The 18,841-nt window shown below is 44.4% G+C and overlaps 1 protein-coding gene across 1 annotated transcript in view; it reads left to right on the top strand.

Annotated features, from left to right (window-relative positions):
• Nucleotides 1-4,338: 4,338 nt before the first annotated feature.
• The window catches only part of LOC109883185 (sodium-dependent lysophosphatidylcholine symporter 1-B), a 37,147-nt gene continuing 22,644 nt past the window's right edge, over nt 4,339-18,841 (top strand). The window contains exons 1-3 of the mRNA XM_031789093.1: nt 4,339-4,583; nt 12,941-13,066; nt 14,772-14,896. Coding sequence (XP_031644953.1) covers nt 4,491-4,583; nt 12,941-13,066; nt 14,772-14,896 — 344 coding nt within the window. The 5' untranslated portion in view covers nt 4,339-4,490. The remainder of the gene's footprint in view (nt 4,584-12,940; nt 13,067-14,771; nt 14,897-18,841) is intronic.

Genomic DNA, 18,841 nt, shown 5'->3' with positions numbered 1-18,841 from the left:
CCTGACTAGTCTCCCAGTCCCTGCCACTGAAAAACATCCCCACAGCATGATGCTGCCACCACCATGCGTCACCATAGGGATGGTGCCATGTTTCCTCCAGAAGTGATGCTTGGCATTCACGCCAAAGAGTTTCATCAGTCACCTCCCTGACCGAGGCCTTCTCCTGATTGCTCAGTTTGGCCGGGCGGCCAGCTCTAGGAAGAGTCTTGGTGGTTCCAAACTTCTTCCATTTAAGAATGATGGAGGCCACTGTGTTCTTGGGGATCTTCAATGCTGCAGAAATGTTTTGGTACCCTTCCCCAGATCTGTGCCTCGACACAATCCTGTCTCAGAGGTCTACAGACAATTCCTTCGACCTCATGGCTTGGTATTCGCTCTGACATAAAACTGCCAACTGTGGGACCTTATATAGACAGCTGTGTGTGCCTTTCCAAATCATGACCAATCCGTTGAATTTACCACAGGTAGACTCCGATCAAGTTGTAGAAACTTCTCAAGGATGATCAATGGAAACAGGATGCACCTGAGCTTAATTTCGAGTCTCATAGGAAAGGGTCTGAATACTTATGTAAATAAGGTAAATAAGGTATTTCCCTTTTTCATTTCTGAAAACCTGTTTTTCCCATTGTCATTATGGGATATTGTGTGTAGATTGATAAGGAAAAAAATCAATTTAATCCATTTTTAATAAGGCTGTAACTAAGTCAAGAGGTCTGAATACTTTCCAAATGCACTGTAGATTATATTTCAACATGGCTTCCCTTGCAAGCTTTTGCAACATTGTTATCAAATGTATTGCAACTTTAGTGAAAGATCAGAAACAGTATGGGACTATATGGCCCAGTCTGACTCTGGGACTATATGGTCCAGTCTGACTCTGGGATGATATGGTCCCAGTCTGACTCTGGGACGATATGGTCCAGTCTGACTCTGGGACTATATGGTCCAGTCTGACTCTGGGACGATATGGTCCAGTCTGACTCTGGGACGATATGGTCCAGTCTGACTCTGGGACTATATGGTCCAGTCTGACTCTGGGACTATATGGTCCAGTCTGACTCTGGGACTATATGGCCCAGTCTGACTCTGGGACTATATGGTCCAGTCTGACTCTGGGATGATATGGTCCAGTCTGACTCTGGGACGATATGGTCCAGTCTGACTCTGGGACTATATGGTCCAGTCTGACTCTGGGACGATATGGTCCAGTCTGACTCTGGGACGATATGGTCCAGTCTGACTCTGGGACTATATGGTCCAGTCTGACTCTGGGACTATATGGTCCAGTCTGACTCTGGGACTATATGGTCCAGTCTGACTGTGGGACTATATGGTCCAGTCTGACTCTGGGACGATATGGTCCAGTCTGACTCTGGGACGATATGGTCCAGTCTGACTCTGGGACTATATGGTCCAGTCTGACTCTGGGACAATATGGTCCAGTCTGACTCTGGGACTATATGGTGCAGTCTGACTCTGGGACTATATGGTCCAGTCTGACTCTGGGACTATATGGTCCAGTCTGACTCTGGGACTATATGGTCCAGTCTGACTCTGGGACGATATGGTCCAGTCTGACTCTGGGACTATATGGTCCAGTCTGACTGGGACTATATGGCCCAGTCTGACTCTGGGACGATAATGTCCAGTCTGACTCTGGGACTATATGGCCCAGTCTGACTCTGGGACTATTTGGCCCAGTCTGACTCTGGGACTATATGGCCCAGTCTGACTCTGGGACTATATGGTCCAGTCTGGCTCTGGGACTATATGGTCCAGTCTGACTCTGGGACTATATGGCCAAGTCTGACTCTGGGACTATATGGCCCAGTCTAACTCTGGGACTATATGGCCCAGTCTGACTCTGGGACTATATGGCCCAGTCTGACTCTGGGACTATATGGCCCAGTCTGACTCTGGGAATATATGGTTTTCAACTGGGTTCAAGCAAATTTGAAATCATTTAAAATACTTGATCTGTGCTTGATTGAGCTTGCCTGGATTTATGGACCAATTGAATATCCCCAAAAGACTGTCAACCTCTGGTACTCGATGCAGGCCAGAGCCAATGCTAAAAGATTTCAAATAGTACTTGAACCCATGGTCTGATATGGTCTGATTCTGCCTGAACTTGAGTGTAGAGTTGGCGTTACAGAGGTCAGTGAAAAGTTGTTCACTAGGGCAAAGGAATTTCTGTTCATTTATGGATTAACTACTCTCTCCAAGAAGCTGGCTGACATTACAGTATGTGTGTGTGTGTGTGTGTGTGTGTGTGTGTGTGTGTGTGTGTGTGTGTGTGTGTGTGTGTGTGTGTGTGTGTGTGTGTGAACTACATTACTCTCCACGTGGCCCTCCGTGATCCTCAGTAACACACAGTCCAATGTTCAAAGTCACAGTGTTTGAGTCACAGGAGGCTGCTGAGAGGAGGACGGCTCATAACAATGGCTGGATTGGAGCGTTGGGAGCGTCATCAGACACAATGAAACCATGTGTGTGATGTGTTGGATACGATTCCATTCCAGCCATTAATATGAGCCTGTCCTCCTCATTAAAGGTGTCACCAGCCGCCTGTGGTGTGTGTCATTTTTTAAATATATTTTTTTAACCTTCATTTAACTAGGCAAGTCAGTTAAGAACAAATTCTTATTCTACAATGACGGCCTATCCCCGGCCAAACCCCTCTCCTAAGCAGGATGACGCTGGACCAATTGTGCACCGCCCTATAGGACTCCTGATCAAGGCCGGTTGTGATGAAGCCCGGGATCGAACCAAATTAAATCAATTAAAATGTATTAGTCACATGCGCCGAATACAACAGGTGTAGGTAGACCTTACAGTGAAATGCTTACTTACAAACCCTTAACCAACAATGCAGTTTTAAGAAAAAATACCTACAGAAATATAAACAGTGTCTGTAGTGATGCCTCTATCACTGACATTCAGTGCCTTAGACCACAAGCACCAGTCGGGAGCCTTACTAGTGTATATGTGCATAGCTAGGGAACATACCCTTCATATCATAACCAGGTGTCACTAATAGAACATACAGAATCACAAGGCTGTATACAGCTCACCATCTACTTGCTCTACTGCAGAATGTCCTGGAAAACATCAACGTTGCTGTATAGCTTACGGTTTGTATTAGGCCAGACCAGGGTACGTGGTATCTCTGGTTCACAGTGTGTAGTTGTATGTAGTGATTTTTTTAGAGATGACCTATTTACTATATCTTAAAACACACGTACATGTTTTTACATTACCAGGATAAATGTGTTAAAACGGACAAACATTTCAGTCCTTGGCCATTGGAAACCACGTGTTTGATGTATTTGATACCATTTCACCAATGTTTGGGGGGAGGCAGGTAGCGTATTGGTTAGAGCAGGTAGCCTAGTGGTTAGAGCAGGTAGTGTAGTGGTTAGATTGTTGGACTAGTAACAAAAGGTTGCTGGATCAAATCCCTGAGCTGACAAGATAAAAACATGTTGTTCTGCCCCTGAAAAAGGCAGTTAACTCACTGTTAGGCTGTCATTGTAAATAAGAATTTGTTCTTAACTGACATGCCTCGTTAAATAAAGGTTATATTTAATAAACAATTCTGCTCCAGTCATTAGCACGAGCCTGTCCTCCCCATTTAAAGTGCCACCAACCTCCTGTGTTACACAATCTATAAACAGTATGATAATATTTCCTTAACTTCTAATATCTGAGATATCTACTGTAGCCCTCATCCTCCACATTACAACCCCTGTTCTGCCAGTCACATTCTGTTAAAGGTCCCCAAAGCACACACATCCCTGGGCCTCTCTTCTTTTCAGTTCGCTGCAGCTCGTGACCGGAACGAGCTGCTACAAACACTGAAACTGGACAGTTTTATCTCCATCTTTTCGTTCAAAGACTCAATCATGGACACTCTTACTGACAGTTGTGGCTGCTTTGCGTGATGTATTGTTGTCTCTAACTTCTTGCCATTTGTTCTGTTGTCTGTGGCCAATTATGTTTGTACCATGTTTTGTGTTGAAACCATGTTGTTGTTGTTGTCATGTTGCTACCACGCTGTGTTGTTGTCTTAGGTCTCTCTTTATGTAGTGTTGCGTTGTATCTCTTATCGTGATGTGTTTTGTCCTATATTTTTATTTAATATATTTTTAATCTAATCCGCCGTCCCCGCAGGAGGCCTTTTGGTAGGCAGTCATTTGTCAATAGGAATTTGTTCTTAACTGACTTGCCTCGTTAAATAAAGGTTACATAAATTCCATATTAGAACTTGGTCTGAGTCTCCGCCAGCTTTGTGGGCGGGGTTAAATCTTACTGACCGGTAAGGGGCGGGGTCCTACTGCTACATCATGGTACACTCCTAGTCGTAAACTTTCACATGTGTAGTCTGAACGGATCTCACAAGGTGTAACCGATTTGTGTTTTAAAACGACGTTTACATTTTTTTTTAAGTATCATATTTGTTTTTCAAACGGTTATTTATCCGTAAAGTGATGGCAAAAGGAGAAGGCGCCGATCAATATTCCAACAATAGTTTATTAACGAATAAACCGGTCAACCCAGATGTGGTCAAATTAGCTGGGAAGGTAAGTTGATTAATGTATAGTTTTATGAACAACAATATTAGCAGTAAATGTGTATGCATGAATGTACAACCTGAACTAAACTGGAGAGGAAGACGGCTTTGATTGAACAGCGATTCCAAAGAGATGGAACGGTTTGTCAACATTCTCATGTCTAACTTTTTATACGTTCAGCATAATCAATTAGTCTAGTTATTGATGATAAACTATAATCAGTTTTATTTCCACCGGCTTTGATGACAGCAGCCACCACGTTTCAATTACATTCCGCAAGGCGAGCACCAAACCCCGTCCTGTCTTCCCTTTATTCATTGAAAATGATTAACTATAGCTATTTACGGCAAGGATGCGTTTTGCTTTGGAAAAACCTATTGAGAATAGCGTAGGTTATATAAGTGATTAGAAATAGCTATGCGGTTTAGGCAATACATTTTTTTATATATATATATATATGACTTTGCCACCGTCCCCTCGGATATATATGAATTGTAATGTGGCTTTTGGGGGTTGGAAACATAGGAGTAGTCTACGCCGTGTCAGAGGAGCGTCTTGCTCGATGTAGCTAACACAAGCAGCGAGGCTACGTGTCATTTCACCCGGGCTGGAGCTGTGATTTCTTCTAAAGTTTGAATGAGCGCTTCCATGCTTGATTTTGGTGTATACTAGTGGTGCGAATCGTAAAATAAATAAAAAATGAAGTTGGGATCCTTAACGTTAATTAAGAAAAATGCCTAACCGATAGTTGTGTAATGATGTTAGTGCAATAATGCAAGTTATCAACTATCTTCAAACTGCACGCAGAAATAAACTCCTCTTTCCAGGTCGGAATGAATTGTCTTATCCTCCTATACTGGCTTTTTTAGCAACTGGTTCAAGGTTGGGTGGTGTTGGACCGATTAGGTGCTTGTCTGGTGCCTTGACCAGCTTGTCTGGTGCCTTTTGACCAGCTTGTCTGGTGCCTTTTGACCAGCTTGTCTGGTGCCTTTTGACCAGCTTGTCTGGTGCCTTTTGACCAGCTTGTCTGGTGCCTTTCTAAAGTTTGAATGAGCGCTTTGACCAGCTTTTGATGTTTGTCGAAACATTTTATTTACACAGAGATCACACTGACAAGAGTAGGCTACACACACCTGAAAACGAAGGTAAAACTGCAGGACACGGGATGAGAGACTTCAGTTGAGCCACTCGCAGCTCAATTAATTTCCGCCTAATCTTTATAGGCCACTTGAAGCCTGATAGACAGTGTCTCCGTGAAGAGATTGGGAGTTGACAGTGCATCCTCAGTCTATATTCTCCTTGTCAGACTTATTTTTCTTGTCCCGGCCAATTGTTAAGGTCGAGCCCTGGGTTAAGGTCGAGCCCTGGGTTAAGGTCGAGCCCTGGGTTAAGGTCGAGCCCTGGGTTAAGGTCGAGCCCTGGGTTAAGGTCGAGCCCTGGGTTAAGGTCGAGCCCTGGGTTAAGGTCGAGCCCTGGGTTAAGGTCGAGCCCTGGGTTAAGGTCGAGCCCTGGGTTATTGCACACTCTTTCTCTAGAGGTTGATTGCACAGGAAGGTTTCACTGTTGCAGTAGAAATTGGATGCCCATGTTCTGCAGTTTCCAATAAATTTAACTCCTTTACAAGTGTAGGCCCACATTCCAGACAGACAGGTTTGTTAACCCAGACCCTGCGTGTCCCCAGGCGCTCTCATTTGTTGTCTTCTGTAACCGTAAAAGCCTTGCATATGTTAATATCAGAAGCCTCCTCCCTAAGTTTGTTTTACTCAGTGCTTTAGTACACTCTGCCAACCCTGATGTCCTTGCCTTGTCTGAATCCTGGCCCAGGAAGGCTACCAAAAGTTCTGAGATTTACATCTCCAACTACAACATGTTCCAACAAGGTAGAACTGCCAAAGGGGGAGGAGTTAGCATGCAAAGTTCTGTTATACTTTCCAGGTCTATGCCCAAACAGTTTGAGCTTCTAATTTTAAAAATGAATCTCTCCAGAAATAAGTCTCTCACTGTTGCTGCCTGTTATAGACCCCCCCCCCCCCCCTCAGCTCCCAGCTGTGCCCTGGACATCATATGTGAATGGGTGCCCCCCCATCTATCTTCAGAGTTTGTTCTGTTAGGTGACCTAAATTGGGATATGCTTAACACCCCAGCAGTCCTACAATCTAAGCTAGATGCCCTCAAACTCACACAAATTATCAAGGAACCCACCAGGTATAACCCTAAATCCGTAAACATGGGCACACTCCTAGATTTTACCCTGACCAACTTTCCCTCCAAATACTGCCTCATTGCCTGCATCAGCTATGGGTCTGCGGTCAAACGACCACCCATCTTCACTGTCAAACGCTCCCTGAAACACTTCTGCGAGCAGGCCTTTCTAATTGACCCGGCCCGGGTATCCTGGAAGGATATTGACCTCATCCCGTCAGTCGAGGATGCCTGGTCGTTCTTTAAAAGTAATTTCCTCACCATCTTATATAAGCATGCCCCTTTCAAAAAATGTAGGACTAAGAACAGATATAGCCCTTGGTTCACTCCAGACCTGACTGACCTCGTCCAGCACAAAAACATCCTGTGACGGACTGCACTAGCATTGAATTGTCCCCGCGATATGCAACTTTTCAGGAAAGTCAGGAACCAATACACAATTGTTGCAACCCCTATTACCAGTCTGTTCAACCTCTCTTTTGTATCGTCCGAGATCCCTAAAGATTGGAAAGCTGCCGTGGTCAAACTGTTACAGACCTATATCCATCCTGCCCTGCCTTTCAAAAACCGAGTCAATAAACCGATCCCTGACCATTTCGAATCACACCGTACCTTCTCCACTGTGCAATCCGGTTTCCGAGCTGGTCACGGGTGCACCTCAGCCACGCTCAAGGTACTAAATGATATCAGAACCGCCATCAATAAAAGACAATACTGTTCAGCTGTGTTCATCGACTTGGCCAAGGCTTTCAACTCTGTCAATCACCGTATTCTCATCGGCAGACTCAACAGCCTTGGTTTCTCAAATGACTGCCTCGCCTGGTTCACCAACTACTTCTCAGAGTTCAGTGTGTCAAATCGGAGGGCCTGTTGTCTGGACCTCTGGCTGTCTCTATGGGGGTACCACGGGGTTCAATTCTCAGGCCGACTCTTTTCTCTGTATATAATCAACAATGTCGCTCTTGCTGCGGGTGATTCCCTGATCCACCTCTACACAGACGATACCATTCTGTATACATCTGGCCCTTCTTTGAATACTTTGTTAACAAACCTCCAAATGAGCTTCAATGCTAGTAAAACTAAATGCGTGCTTTTCAACCGTTCCATGCCCACCCGACGAGCATCACTACTCTGGACGGTTCCGACTTAGAATATGTGGACAACTACAAATACCTAGATGTCTGGCTAGACTGTGAACTCTCCTTCCGGACTCGTATTCAAGTCTGTGTGCCAGACAGACAGGTTTGACATGGGTAATGTGTAGGGTAGCAGTCCCAATAAGTCTGTTGGGAAATGCATGTCATGGGTTGGCACGGTTTTGGTTTCGAAAGATTCAACCTTGTGTAACAGTATAACTTTAGACTGTCCCCTTGCCCATACCCGGGCACGAACCAGGGACCCTCTGCACACATTAACAACAGTCTCACCCTCGAAGGATCGTTTACCCATCGCTCCACAAAAGCCGTGACCCTTGCAGAGCAAGGGGAACCACTACTTCAAGGTCTCGGAGCAAGTGACGTCACCGATTGAAACGCTATTTAGCGCACACCACCACTAAGTAGCTAGTCGTTTCACATCCGTTACACTTGTGCAATACCATTGGTGTTTGACCTGAATTAAAACCTAGTGTTTGGCCAGTTATTGTATATTGTCAGTGAGTCAGTCCACAACACTGTGAAAGATGCCTTAATGTCCCTGTGGTTAGCCTAGGCTTAAGAGAGGCTCCTTTTTTCAGTCAGAACAACAAATTGTCACTGAAAGAATGTGTTGGTGCGTCAACAGCCTTGGTTATCTGACGTTTATGGTCACACAGTGACTCATGTGTCTAACCAGATCCAAACTACAAACAATACTAGACACAGGAGTTGTTTTATTTAGAATTTGTTTCATGGCCTGTGAACTTGCCCTGAAAATCTAGATGTGTTGGCAACTCCACTTAGTCTAGCAGAGGATAAGGATTGATTTGGGACCTGGGCACAAATAAACTTTTATGTTCCCTGCAGTTCTTAGTACCCAGTGTTTTCCCCCTATGTGTGAATGAGGTGACGTCTCAGATCCCACCAATCAGGATCCTCGTAAACCGGGTGGCGGCCACAGAGAGCCCTTTTCATTGGCTTAGGAAGAGGGTGTGGGTGCCTGTGCTCCTGACTGCCTATTGGTTGACAAACGTTGAGGGCTCCCTTTCAAGCTGGCTAGCCAACCTGGCGAAGTTCCCTGCCAGAGAAGTGCAGAAAGGCCCTTGTTCTCGCCAGGGGATTGTGTCAACCCTGTGAGGAGACACACTAACCAGTCTGGCCATTTTGTATTTATTTTTGACCAGGCTCCAACTACTTTTGACCAGGCTCCATAGAGTGATGTAGAGAATACGGTGCCATTCTGGAGGCAGTCTGTCAGGTCACTCATGCCAGGGAATTGATATGAAAGTAGTGCACTATGAATGGGGAATAGAGTACCGTTTGGGATTTTTAAAATTTGTAATTTATTTCACCTTTATTTAACCAAGTAGGCAAGTTGAGAACAAGTTCTCATTTACAATTGCGACCTGGCCAAGATAAAGCAAAGCAGTTTGACAGATACAACGACACAGAGTTACACATGGATTAAAACAAACATACAGTCAATAATACAGTATGAACAAGTCTATATACGATGTGAGCAAATGAGGTGAGATAAGGGAGGTAAAGGCAAAAAAAGGCCATGGTGGCAAAGTAAATACAATATAGCAAGTAAAACACTGGAATAGTAGATTTGTAATGGAAGAATGTGCAAAGTAGAAATAAAAATAATGGGGTGCAAAGGAGCTAAATAAATAAATGAAATACAGTAGGGAAATAGGTAGTTGTTTGGGCTAAATTATAGGTGGGCTATGTACAGGTGCAGATGCGGACAGGGTGATTGGTATCGAGGTGGGAAAGGTTCCAGTCTACAACCTGTGGAGACAGATGCAGAATAATTGGGTTACACTGTTCTCACGCTGTCGTGGGACCGTCTCGTGACAAAATGCCTCTCTGTCCCAGATTCCCAGCACTGGTCTTCCTGTTACTGTGGGTGTGTTCTGTAGCCCCCATCCCAGCACTGGTCCTCCTGTTCTGTAGCTGGATGGTAGATCTGGAAACCAGAACTCTTGAGTAAAACAGACAAGGGAGGGAGGGATGGGAGAGGGACTGTTTTGGATTAGGCTGCTAAGCAGAATACCCCCCTATCACCATTATAAAGAGAGCCTGCTAAATGCTAAGCCAAAGAGACCGTAGATCCAATCATACTTAGGCTAGCTCTGCAAATAAGTTGATGTGATTTTATTATTTGACCCTTCTGGTCATTCATGTACATTTGAACATCTTTGAAGAACGATCTGGCCATGTACTCCCCCTCATTATCCCCCAGCACAGCCAGAAGAGGACTGGCCATCTCTCAAAGCCAGGTTCTTCTCTCTACGTTTCTTCCTAGGGTTCCTGCATTTTCTAGGAAGTTTTCTTCTTGGCCAGTGTGTTTCTACATAAGTTAATACACCTTGCACTAATTGTTTCAAGCTATTGACACATTGTCCAGTTAGTTGGATCACTTTGTAGTAGGGCTGGGAATTGCCAGGGAACTTACAATACAATATTTTCACGATACTTAGCAATATATTACAATTCTATATTTATTACTATTTTATATGAATTGCGAATTGGTGTCATGGAAAACAACTTCTAATCAGTCATGGAAATAAGTGTTACAATCCTGTTGGCTTACCATTTCATGAAGACAAATACAATAGCTTAGTATTCAACCCCTTGGCACTTTTCCTATTTTGTTGCCTTACAACCTGGAATAAAAAAAAAATATATATATATTTTTTGGGGGGGGGGGCATTTGTATCCTACCAGTTTGATGAAACATCGTTTTTGTGAAACAAGCAAGAAATAAGACAAAAAAAACAGCATGCATAACTATTCACCCCCCCCCCCCCCCAAGTCAATACTTTGTAGAGCCACCTTTTGCAGCAATTACAGCTGCAAGTCTCTTGTGCCAAGCTTATAGAGACATGCCCCATCTAGCCACTGGGAGTTTTGTACATTCTTCAAGGCAAAACTGCTCCAGCTCCTTCAAGTTCCTGCTGGTGTACAGCAATCTTTAAGACATACCACATATTCTCAATTGGATTGAGGTCTGGGCTTTGACTAGGCCATTCAAAGACATTTTAATGTTTCCCTTTAATCCACTCGAGTGTTGCTTTAGCAGTATGCTTTCGGTCATTGTCCTGCTGGAAGATGAACCTCTGTCCCAGTCTCAAATCTCTGGAAGACTGAAACAGGTTCCCCTCAAGAATTTCCCTGTATTTAGTGCCATCCATCATTCCTCCAATTCTGACAATGTTTCCCAGTCCCTGCAGTTGAAAAACATCCCCACAGCATGATGCTGCCACCACCATGCTTCACGGTGGGGATGGTGTTCTCGGGGTGATGAGAGGTGTTGGGTTTGCACCAGACAGTGTTTTCCTTGATGGCCCAAAAGCTCAATTTTAGTCATCTCACCAGAGTACCTTCTTCCATATTTTTGGGGAGTCTCCCACATCAATGGATTTTTTTCTGGCCACTCTTCCGTAAAGCCCAGCTCTGTGGAGTGTACGGCTTAGTGGTCCTATGGACAGATTCTCCGCCGTGGAGCTTTGCAGCTCTTTCAGGGTTATCTTTGGTCTCTTTGTTGCCTCTGATTAATGCCCTGCTTGCCTGGTCCGTGAGTTTTGCTGGGCGGCCCTCTCTTGGCAGGTTTGTTGTGGTGCCATATTCTTTCATTTTTTGGGGGGTAATCGATTTAATGGTGCTCTGTGGGATGTTCAAAGTTTCTGATATTTTTTAAACAATTCAACCATGATCTGTACTTCTCCACTACTTTGTCTCTGACATGTTCGGAGAGCTCCTTGGTCTTCATGGTGCCGTTTGCTTCAGAACGTATATATGAGATCATGTGACACTTAGATTGCACACAGGTGGACTTTTATTTAACTAATTATGTGACTTCTGAAGGTAATTGGTTCTCCAGATCTTATTTAGGGGCTTCACAGCAAAGGGGGTGAATACATATGCAAAGGGGGTGAATACATATGCAAAGGGGGTGAATACGTATGCAAAGGGGGTGAATACGTATGCAAAGGGGGTGAATACGTATGCAAAGGGGGTGAATACGTATGCAAAGGGTGTGAATACGTATGCAAAGGGGGTGAATACGTATGCAAAGGGGGTGAATACATATGCAAAGGGGGTGAATACATATGCAAAGGGGGTGAATACATATGCAAAGGGGGTGAATACATATGCAAGGAGGTGAATACATATGCAAAGAGGGTGAATACATATGCAAAGGGGGTGAAAACGTATGCAAAGGGGGTGAAAACATATGCAAAGGGGGTGAATACATATGCAAAGGGGGTGAATACATATGCAAAGGGGGTGAATACATATGCAAAGGGGGTGAATACATATGCAAAGGGGGTGAAAACATATGCACTCAACACTTTTCTGTTTAGAATTTTTGAAACAATTTTTTTTTTTTTTTACTTCACCAGTTTTGAATATATTATATATTGTGTCCATTTACATTCATTCCAATAAATAAAAAAACATTTAAAATTACATTATGCAACAAAATAGGAAAACAAGACGGGATTAATGTTTTGCAAGGCACTGTATAGGAAATGTTATACATTATGGTTTTTGATAAAAAAATGTATTATGTCTTTAAAACATATTGGCGTAACAATACTGTATCCCCCTCACCCTACTTTGTCTACAATTCCCTCTATTAGAGCTGTTTAGTTATTTGTTGGTTTGTGACTCTGTTGAGGGTCAGACTGCAACAAAGTTCAGTTGGTGTCTGATGTGAAACATATTTTTTTTTTTTACAAGACTCATTATTGCATCAATCCATTCTGTGGAAGCCTGGGTGTCATCTTGTTTCTGCTTTGCAGTAGCAAACCCCATTGATACAACAGACTGGCATTCAGGGCCTAAGCTATTGCATGAAACATTTTATTTATTTATTTATTTATTTAAGGAATGAATTAATGCAACATTCATGCATTGCGCATTCCTCCACCTTTTTTTAATGTGGATCCTAACAAACTAAACTGTTAACCATGTCGGTAATGAATAAACCCCTTTTTTCCCCCCTGTCTTTCCCAGCGTGAGCAGTGCGACAGGTTGTCCATATGCAACAAGCTGTGCTATGCGGTGGGAGGAGCGCCCTATCAGATCACAGGCTGTGCGCTGGGCTTCTTCCTCCAGATATACCTACTGGATGTGGCACAGGTGAGTCTTCAGTCAGTAGCACCCTTACTCTCTATTCAGGGCGCTAGCCATAAGGCTCTGGTCAAAATTAGTGCACTATATAGGGAATAGGATTCCATAGGGCTCTGGTCAAAATTAGTGCACTATATAGGGAATAGGATTCCATAGGGCTCTGGTCAAAATTAGTGCACTATATAGGGAATAGGATTCCATAGGGCTCTGGTCAAAATTAGTGCACTATATAGGGAATAGGATTCCATAGGGCTCTGGTCAAAATTAGTGCACTATATAGGGAATAGGATTCCATAGGGCTCTGGTCTAAAGTAGTGCACTATATAGGGAATAAGATTCCATAGGGCTCTGGTCAAAATTAGTACACTATATAGGGAATAGGATTCCATAGGGATCTGGGCAAAAGTAAGTGCGCTGTATAGGAAACGGGGTATCATTTGGGACCCATCGTTCCTCTGGCCCGGGGGTGTAGGCCGGTTCCTCTGGCCCGGGGGTGTAGGCCGGTTCCTCTGGCCCGGGGGTGTAGGCCGGTTCCTCTGGCCCGGGGGTGTAGGCCGGTTCCTCTGGCCCGGGGGTGTAGTGCACTATATAGAGAATAGGGTGCCATTTGGGACTCAGATTAAGTTTTGTAGTCATTAACTCAGTGGTGGGTTGTGACCTGACTGGATCAAAATGCTCACAGAGACTTAGCCAGAGCTTGGGAGGTTGAGTAGACTGACTCCTCTGGCCTGGGGAACACGGTCGGCTAGACTGACTCCTCTGGCCTGGGGAGAACGGACGGCTAGACTGACTCCTCTGGCCTGGGGAGAACGGACGGCTAGACTGACTCCTCTGGCCTGGGGAGAACGGACGGCTAGACTGACTCCTCTGGCCTGGGGAGAACGGTCGGCTAGACTGACTCCTCTGGCCTGGGGAGAACGGTCGGCTAGACTGACTCCTCTGGCCTGGGGAGAACGGACGGCTAGACTGACTCCTCTGGCCTGGGGAGAACGGTCGGCTAGACTGACTCCACTCTGCGCCTAAGTAGAATTTTGATGTTGAGGGCAAGATGGCGTCCAACTCCCCCAACTGCTGAGATCAGTGATGAAGAGGCAATTTTTTTGTGGGGGAGAGCTGACTAAATTCATGTAGAAAATGAGTTATAGATCTGTAATTCTTGCTGAAAACAAGTCTCTAAGAAGTCATAGATCTGTTCTATCCACTGTCTATGCTTCCTGTTCTCGAGTTATTCGTTTTTTTTGTCATTTATTTTTGTAAAAAGGTTTCAAACACCAGTTTAAACAATAATATTTGTGGTTAAATTATATTTATATTTATTATTCACAGCGGTTTAGATGGTACAGTGATTCTCTAAACTTGCTTGTTGTGACGAAATTGTTAGAATTTTAGCAACCAGGAAATGGTGAAGCGGTTTCTGCATAGTGCACGTTTAAGTGTAACCTCCCTAAACAGGTGGTAGGATTCATGGAGTCATCTCCTCCTTGGGCTCTCTAGACATAGTCTTTTTGTAATCTTGTGGTTTCCTGTTAAAACGTTCAGTAGCCCACAGGACTGACTCAACATGGCCGCTTTCTGCTTCAAATGAGCCGCCTCTGTCAGTTCAGTTGGACCTGTTTCCATCACGTCTCCCAGCCTGGTCCTTTTTTTAGTTCTAACCATTCATCCATATCTCTAACCTTTCTCTCTCTCTCTCCTCCTCTCCTCCTCCCTCAAGTTGGACCCATTCTATGCGTCGATCATCCTGTTCGTGGGGAGGGCCTGGGATGCTGTGACGGACCCGATCATAGGCTTCATGGTCTCCCGCTCTCCCTGGACACGCTTCGGACGAATGCTGCCATGGTACGTGCCATTTTTACCGGTTCTCATATCAAATCAGTCACATTTTAGCCTTCGAGAGCTTCATGTGTGTTCTCTTTTCTCCTGTTTGGTTGTGAACTTCATCCCTCTGAACGAATCACGAAGGAAAGAACTGAGGAAAGCAGACGTAACTCCCATCTGTGGGCTCTAGGTTCTTTCAATTCAGCTGTTTTGGTTGAGAATTCCCTCGTTGTGGCATCTGTTGCTGTAACTATCTATCTAACTACCTCTATTTTGCAGATGGCTATCAGGCTACCTGACGGTTTTAAATATCCACATTGCCCTACAAGATGTCTTCTTTTTTTTGGGAGTGTTACTATTCACAGGTTCCATGCAGCAACAACATGTATGTGTGTGTGAGCACAAGGGAGTGTCGAGAGTCGGGAATACTTGGTGACAGCCAGAAGGGTGATAGTCTGTGTTTTACCAACGACGATTTAGCAATAGATCTTTCTGGAATGTCTGTGTGTTGGCCCTTTCCCCTCCTATTGGTCCCCAGTCATTTGGAAACCCCACTGGTGTGCCAAGTGTGCTTCAAACGCACGTGTCCCAAATGGCACCCTATTCCAACATACTGCATTAAAACAGAGCCCTATAGGCCCTGGTCAAAAGTAGTGCACTATATAGGGATAGGCCGTAGTGAATGCGTGCTAAGTGGTTAGGCCGTAGTGAATGCGTGCTAAGTGGATAGGGTTAGGCCGTAGTGAATGCGTGCTAAGTGGTTAGGCCGTAGTGAATGCGTGCTAAGTGGATAGGGTTAGGCCGTAGTGAATGCGTGCTAAGTGGTTAGGCCGTAGTGAATGCGTGCTAAGTGGATATGGTTAGGCCATTTCTTGGCATGCATTCACTATGACCTGTGTTGTAATTGTCTGATGTTTTGGGGAAAGTACCTCCTGGTACGATTTGCGTACATCTTCATTAAGATTTCAGCTGCAGCTCTGAAAGGGTTACTGCAGTTGTCTACTGCTCAGAGCACACACACACACACACACACTACTTTCTGTGACGATTTCTTCAAACATTCTCTGAAACAAGCCACATTTCCTGTAGGGCTAAAATGAAGACAAAAAAAATAAAAAAAACATCTTCAAACGACATTTTTATTTAACCAAGATAGTACAGAGGTTTCTGCTTGCCTTGCGGTTCCCACAGAGTTCCTTGACGTGGTCTTGGTGAATCTACACAGCAGAATCATACATGCCTCCTTGTGCTTCGTCTTTATTTAAACCTTTTTAAAAGGGCCGAGTTTTGCGTCTCCGTCTACTGTGCCATCAGAAAGTACTCAGACCCCTTGTCTTTTTCCACATTTTGTTACGTTACAGCCTTATTCTAAATTGAATTAACATTTGTCCCCTTATCAATCTACACACAATTACCCCGTAATGACACACAATTACCCCGTAATCCAAAACATATATTTATAGAAATGTTTTCTAAAGTATTCAGACCTTTTACTCAGTACTTTGTTGAAGCACATTTTAGCAGCGACTACAGATTTGAGTCTTCTTGGGTATGATGCTACAAGCTGTATTTGGAGAGATCCTCTCAAGCTTTGTCAGGTTGGATGGGGACGGTCGCCGCACAGCTCTTTTCAGGTCTCTCCAGAGATGAGCCATCGGGTTCAAGTCCAGGCTCTGGCTGGGCCACTCAAGGACTTGTCCTGAAGCCACTCCTGCATTGCCTTGGCTGTGTGCTTAGGGTCGTTGTCCTGTTGGAAGGTGAACCTTCACCTGAGTCTGTGGTCCTGAGGGCTCTGGAGTAGGTTTTCATCAAGGATCACTCTGTACTTTACTCCGTTAATCTTTGCCTCGATACTAGTCTCCCAGTCCCTGCCGGTGAAAAACATCACCACAGTATAATGCTGCCACCACCACCATGCTTCACCGCAGGGATGGTGACAGGTTTCCTCCAGATGTGACACTGCATTCAGGCCAAAGAGTTCAATCTTGCTTTCATCAGACCAGAGAATCTTGTTTCTCATGGTTAGTCCTTTAGGTGCCATTTGGCAAACTCCAAGTGGGCTGTCATGTGCCTTTTTACTGAGGAGTGGCAACTCATCCAGAATGTTGTCCTGCTGGAAGGTTCTCCCATCTCCACAGAGGAGCTCTGTCAGTGACCACAGGGTTCTTGGTCACCTCCCTGACCAAGGCCCTTCTCCCCCGATTGCTCAGTTTAGCTGGGCAGCCAGCTCTAGAAAGAGTCTTGGTGGTCCCAAACCTCTTCCATTTAAGGATTATGGGAATCTTAAATGGATGCAGAAAAGCTTTTGTTACCCTTCCCCAGATCGGTGCCTCGACACAAACCTGTCTCTGAGCTCTACGGGCAGTTCCTTCCACCTCATTGCTTGGTTTTTGCTCTGACATAAAACTGTCAACTGTGGGACCTTTTTATATAGACAGGTTGTGTGCCTTTCCAAATCATGTCCAATCAGTTGAATTTACAACAGGTGGACTCCGATCAAGTTGTAGAAACATCAAGGATGATCAATGGAAACAGGATGCAGCTGAGCTCCATTTCATTTCCATTTCAACTCTCTTTGTCTTTTTTAATTTGTTTTAATATTACCTTTTAATTTAACGAGTCAGTTAAGAACATATTCTGTGTATTTTAATTTTTTAAATATATTTATTTCACCTTTTATTTAACCAGGTAGGCTAGTTGAGAACAAGTCCTCATTTACAACTGTGACCTGGCCAAGATAAAGCAAAGCAGTGCGACACAAACAAAAACAACGCAGAGTTACACACGGAATAAACAAATATGTAGTCAATAATACAGTAGAATAAAAAGAAAAGTCTATATACAGTGAGTGCAAATGAGGTAAGATAAGGGAGGTAAGGCAAAAAATAGTCCATGGTGGTGAAGTAATTATAGTATAGCAATTAAACACTGGAGTGATAGAGACTGGAGGGGTAGATGTGCAGAAAATGAATGTGCAAGTCGAGATACTGGGGTGCAAAGGAGCAAGATAAATAAATAAATAAACTATGGGGATGAGGTAGTTGGATGGGCTGTTTACAGATGGGCTATGTGCAGTGATCTGTGAGCTTCTCTGACAGCTGGTGCTTAAAGTTAGTGAGGGAGATATGAGTCTCCAGCTTCAGTGATTTTTGTAGTTCGTTCCAGTCATTGGCAGCAGAGAACTGGAAGGAAAGGCAGTCAAAGGAGGAATTGGCTTTGGGTGTGACCAGTGAGATATACCTGCTGGAGCACGTGCTACGTGTGGGTGCTGCTATGGTGACCAGTGAGATATACCTGCTGGAGCACATGCTGCTATGGTGACCAGTGAGCTGAGAAGGTGGGGCTTTTGGTGACATTTCATTCTGAAAAGTAGGAGATTTGAACCAAAATCACTTGTAATAAAGTTTTTAGATTGTGGCCTTACTGGGTCATCTATATTCCTGCACCTTCCCTCATACACTCAGGCCTACACAGAGAGGTCCTCATTCCCTAACGGACAGGCAGGTCTGATTCCAGTCAAAGGCCCTCTGTGTGCGAGGTTCAGTCTGTCAGTGCCTCTGGTAGGTCATGTAGCATTCTGGAACCCTTCAGAGGATGTTCCAGAACACCAGGTGTCTCTCTGTACCTCCTATAGGCTTAGTCCCAAATGAACACCACATTCTATAATAGTGCATATTGACGGATTGGGTGCCATTTGGGAGAAGGTCCAATTAGGGAACCTGAAGCGCCTTGAGCGGGATGGATGGATGGGAGGGGGTTGGGGTGGCTGTGTGACGAATGCTTTCCCAATGCTGACTAGTCCACTTGCATCAGTGCAGGATGGGTGTGGGGCAGATGGACACAAGTGCTACGTCCTTTTAGTTATCTAATATATATATATATATATATATATATATTATTGTAAACTGATATTCCTACTATAAATGCAGTAAAGTTCACACATTTTGAGCAAAATAGTGTTTTTAG

This window comes from Oncorhynchus kisutch, linkage group LG14 (assembly GCF_002021735.2).
Source record: "Oncorhynchus kisutch isolate 150728-3 linkage group LG14, Okis_V2, whole genome shotgun sequence".
NCBI lineage: Eukaryota > Metazoa > Chordata > Actinopteri > Salmoniformes > Salmonidae > Oncorhynchus > Oncorhynchus kisutch.
This window is presented reverse-complemented; position numbering and strand designations above follow the sequence as displayed.